Source organism: Centropristis striata, chromosome 12, assembly GCF_030273125.1.
Source record: "Centropristis striata isolate RG_2023a ecotype Rhode Island chromosome 12, C.striata_1.0, whole genome shotgun sequence".
Classification (NCBI taxonomy): Eukaryota; Metazoa; Chordata; class Actinopteri; order Perciformes; family Serranidae; genus Centropristis; species Centropristis striata.
In genome coordinates, this window is record NC_081528.1 from 28,280,592 (window position 1) to 28,284,996 (window position 4,405).

General features: G+C 39.8%; 1 protein-coding gene across 1 annotated transcript; it reads right to left on the minus strand.

Annotated features, from left to right (window-relative positions):
• Nucleotides 1–741: 741 nt before the first annotated feature.
• On the minus strand, nucleotides 742–3,173 carry LOC131981832 (membrane-spanning 4-domains subfamily A member 4D-like). Its single transcript, XM_059346321.1, has 7 exons — nucleotides 3,073–3,173; nucleotides 2,766–2,911; nucleotides 2,527–2,637; nucleotides 1,645–1,701; nucleotides 1,387–1,530; nucleotides 1,189–1,302; nucleotides 742–1,006 (listed from the first exon to the last, which is right to left on the minus strand). Exons 2-7 carry the CDS (start codon nucleotides 2,892–2,894, stop codon nucleotides 854–856), a joined length of 708 nt encoding a protein of 235 aa, XP_059202304.1. The 5' UTR covers nucleotides 2,895–2,911; nucleotides 3,073–3,173; the 3' UTR covers nucleotides 742–853.
• Nucleotides 3,174–4,405: the final 1,232 nt, after the last annotated feature.

The following is a 4,405-nucleotide window of genomic DNA, read 5'->3' on the forward strand; positions in this document are numbered from 1 at the left end:
TGGCACCACATAATTTAATCATCCTCATTCAATCATCATTTCAGTTCATTACTCCGTAACACTTTTAAAGCAATCACAAGTGGAGGCGCTGTTCTGTTCTGTTCTGCAACGCAGAGCTCACAACTGCTCATTAATCACACGGTAAAATGTCTGCAGCTAAGTTAAATTCACATTACATTATGCCCAAATGCTGCACATACTAATATTAATGCAGGTAACACAGGAAGTGATCAGACATGTTGGTGGCATAAAAGTTAAAGGTTAACAGTAAGGGTTAGGGTATTGTGGAACATAAGGAAAATGTACTTTTAATTAATGTTATTTTTAGTTTTAATACTTTGTACCAGTGTTAACTATGATAACTGTGCAGTGTGTATGTTAATATACATTTAGATGAGGTGATACAACATCATGGAGTTAGTGACCACATTGATAGATCAGTATCAGTATGTCAGACCGTTCGCTTTGAGGCTTTCATTCAAATAATGTGTGTCTACTGCTGCTACACACATACAGTAAGGACACATTGCCTCACTATAGAGAATAGTGGTTACTATGTTCCTTTATAAGTGCATGTAAATAAAAGTGTCACATGAGACAACAGGAATCACAATAAGCAAAAGCAAATAAAAGTGGTTCAGTGATGCATTTCTTACTGCAGTTACACATACTGTGGAGTAAAGCTCAGTGGATATAGGTAACTAAAAAGCTGTGGCAGGGCTGTATAGGGTTTACCACTCCTTCTGGTATAACATATACATTATATACTATCCAGAGTGATGGTGTTTCTTTCACAGTAGATGTGATGCAGGAAAACCACTGTATTGTAGAATAATCCTTCAAAATGTTGAGATCAGTTTGATGTTGTTGCATCACTCTGTGGTGCTGCTGCTGGTGGTGCTGCTGCTGCTGCTGCTGCTGCTGCTGCTGGTGCTGCTGCTGCTGCTGCTGCTGGTGGTGCTGGTGGTGCTGCTGCTGGTGCTGCTGGGATGCACTGGAGAATAAACTGTCGAACATACAGACGGGTTACAGGTTAGGTTTTTGGTATCAGAATTAATAAAAATAATTTTTAAGGCCAGTAGATGGTGCTGAGTTGAGACGTTTTCTGAAGGGGCTTCATAGCTTTGTTTACAAGTTGACTTGTTCAAAATACCTGTACAGTAGTTCACACATGTGCTACTACTTTACCTGAGTGTTTGTGGATTTCAGAGCTAAGCGTGACACAACACACAAGAAGATGAGGAGTCCTGACACACACAGAGAGGAGCTCAACAAAATGGATTCAACACCTCGAACCAGGTCCTAAAGCAAGAAAAAGACAAAGTCATTAATACCCAGTGAAAATGAGGCCATTTCTTCTAAAACACAATACATGCTGCAACTCACCACTCTGCTAGGCTCCTCCCCCCTGTCTCTGCTTCGGTATACCATGTAGCTAAAGCTATAATAGCACATGAGGTATATCCTGTAGCCAACAGAGATCATGATCCCTAAAAGTGAAACCACATACATGGCCAAACACACAGTCACCTGGGAAAGATAAGTTCGACAAGATTAGGTGAGTTAACGAGAGAGAGAGAAAGTGAAACTGAGGGGGACAAATAATGTTAAAACTTCAAATTCATTAAATCACAATAAACTTACCATCTTCTTGGATGGACGAATCTCAGTGTAGATAGACAGGATTCCACACACAAGAAACTTAAACAAACAAAAAAAAGAATAATCACCTAATTTAGCCTTTGTTATTCACACAAGTATATGTTTATCATCATGGCAGCTGGAGAAGTAACCAAAGCTTTTCTGCATCATCTGTATTCCCTCACAGGTTGATGGCATTAAAAGAAAACATCCATAAGCAAAGACAAGTTTGTTTGAAGTTTGTTTAGTGCTTGAGCCTCACTAACTGAACTTGACTTATCGGAATACAATAGTTTGAGATTTGCTTTTTTCCCTTTTTTGAGTTAGATGAGAAGATCGATACCACTCTTTCATAAGTGTTTGAAATTGAGGCTTTAAAAAGCCAATCTGATACTGTACATTGTAATTCTGAAGATAAGTGTGGTTAACTGAGCTGGCCTACCAAGGACCTCCCCTGGCTTTCACCTGCAAACTCGAAGAGACACAAAGGGGTTATAAAGACATCAAAACAACAACAAAGAGATGGAAAACAGCTGTAAAGAGACACAAAGAAACCACAAAGACACACATAACGACTATAAAGGGGTGCAAAACAACCACAACAAGACTCAAAATCACTACATGACTACAAAGAAATGACTACAGAGACACAAAGCAACTAGGAACTTGAAAGGACTACAAAGAGACTCAAAAACGAATATAAAAAGAGTAAAACCGGACAAAAAGAACCAAAAGACCAAAACAATTACAAAGAGACAAAGAATGACTACAAAGAGATACAAAACAACAACAGAAAGAGGCTAAACTGTGAAGCCTGTTCGCCTCTTTCCTATAGCAAAGTGTCTCATAATTGGTCCATGAGTGCATGTGCCAAATGTTATGTACCAGAGCTCCCTGCCAGAAGGGGATGAAGAGGACACAAGAAGTGCTCCACTCTTCTTGTTTCAGATTGAATCCCATCAGGATCTCTGCACAGCCGAACATCACGATGACAATCTGGGAAGGCGAGAGGAAGGATGGATCAGTGCACCTACAGTGAGTAACAGTTTGCAGCTGATCTTTGGGTACACATGTCAGTTCATGTTACTGTCATTACTGTGGCCCTGGATTGTTTGATGTGTTACCCCAAGACTTCTGGGCTCCTTTCGGGTGAAGCGATACAGGGGCTTGGTGGAACTCAGCAGCTTCTGCTCTGCCACCTGACTCCCAGTCCCTGTTGTCCTCTCTCTAGCTGTTGACTCACTTCCCTCCATTGCAACACTGTGCTTGGCTGTGGCAGAGGAGACGAAGAGTTAACCAAACCACATGTTTATTGCCCACTACTAAGCAGATATAAAGAGGCAGAACAAGTTTAGACATATGCAGCATGCAAGATTGTAAAAGCAGTCTCAAGGGATGGAGGGTGATGTACAAAAACATGCAGAGACCTACCTTATTTTAGTTTCTCATGCAGAGGAGCAGTGTGGATTATAACGGGGAGTGTTGTGGACTGAGACAGGAAAAGGCGGAACTTGAGACTTTTTGTTTTTTTAAATTAAGGGGAGGAGCTGAACACTTAGCAAGTCACAGGCTATGGCTGTTTTTCACTACAATGTTCAAATCCCACTGAGATCTGAGTGGAAATCAAGGGACGGGAAGACAACAATGTTACACTTTAATAAAAACCGCAGAACGGCTTCTTTGTGTGTAAAGAATATTTTAAATATCAACATGCTTTGTTTCTAAAAGGTACTAAACACGGGAAAACATAGTAAAATGCATTTAAAAAAACCAACAATTTCGTTTTTCACATCATACCCAAGACAAATAATAACAAAAGGACATATTGTCAATTTTTTGGATTTACATATTCAACCCCCTGAACACCAAAAGCAGCGGACCTGAAATGCATGTTTTCTTTCTTTCTTCTTTTGTATTGCCCAAAATAAACCGTTCATTCTGAAAAGAAACCGACATTATCTTCGGAGTTTTAACATTCTGATGGTCCTTGAATGGATCATGTGCCAGAAAAAGTGACCAAAGAAAGCAGCTTAAATTGTGATATTTCTTTAAAATCACTTTATTCTACATGTCTTATTTAAAATAAAGCTTTAGCAACAACCAGATACTGTTATAAACATTAAAGTTTGCGCTACGCTGCGCTACTGGGAAGCCATTAATGACTTCGCTGAGACATTATTTTTTGCAGACAAACGGTCACGTGACAAATATTCACTGAAAATCGGAAATAACAGCTGTTGGGTTTAGGGTATGGGTCCAAGAGGCTTTTCTGTATGTCTCTGCATGTTACATCAGCCTCCCAAATTTCGCTTCTCTCAGTTAAACATACTGCAAGGGCTACGTTTAAAACTGCATAACATCTTTTACTTCCGGTCGCCAGCAGGGGGCGCTATGACTATGTGTCAATATCACATGAGAAATTTGGGGCAGATAGGACAATGTACACTGAAGTTAGAGCAACGTATTGATTTCTGGCAAAAACACCATTCTTCACCCTATGCCATGGCAACATACTTAAATTAAAAAATGAAATTACAAACCAGTTTTGTAATCAAAAAATTCTTAAGATGATACTGACCAAATTTGAAGTTGATCGGGTTAAAGCTGTAGGAGCAGTTCGTCACAGTATGGAGCCTGAAAATGGCCAAAAACGGCCAAAATTTGACATTTAATCCAAGATGGCCGACTTCCTGTTCGGTTTGTATGGGTCCAAAAGGCTTTTTTGTGCGTCTCAGCATGTTACATCTGCCTACCAAATTTCGTT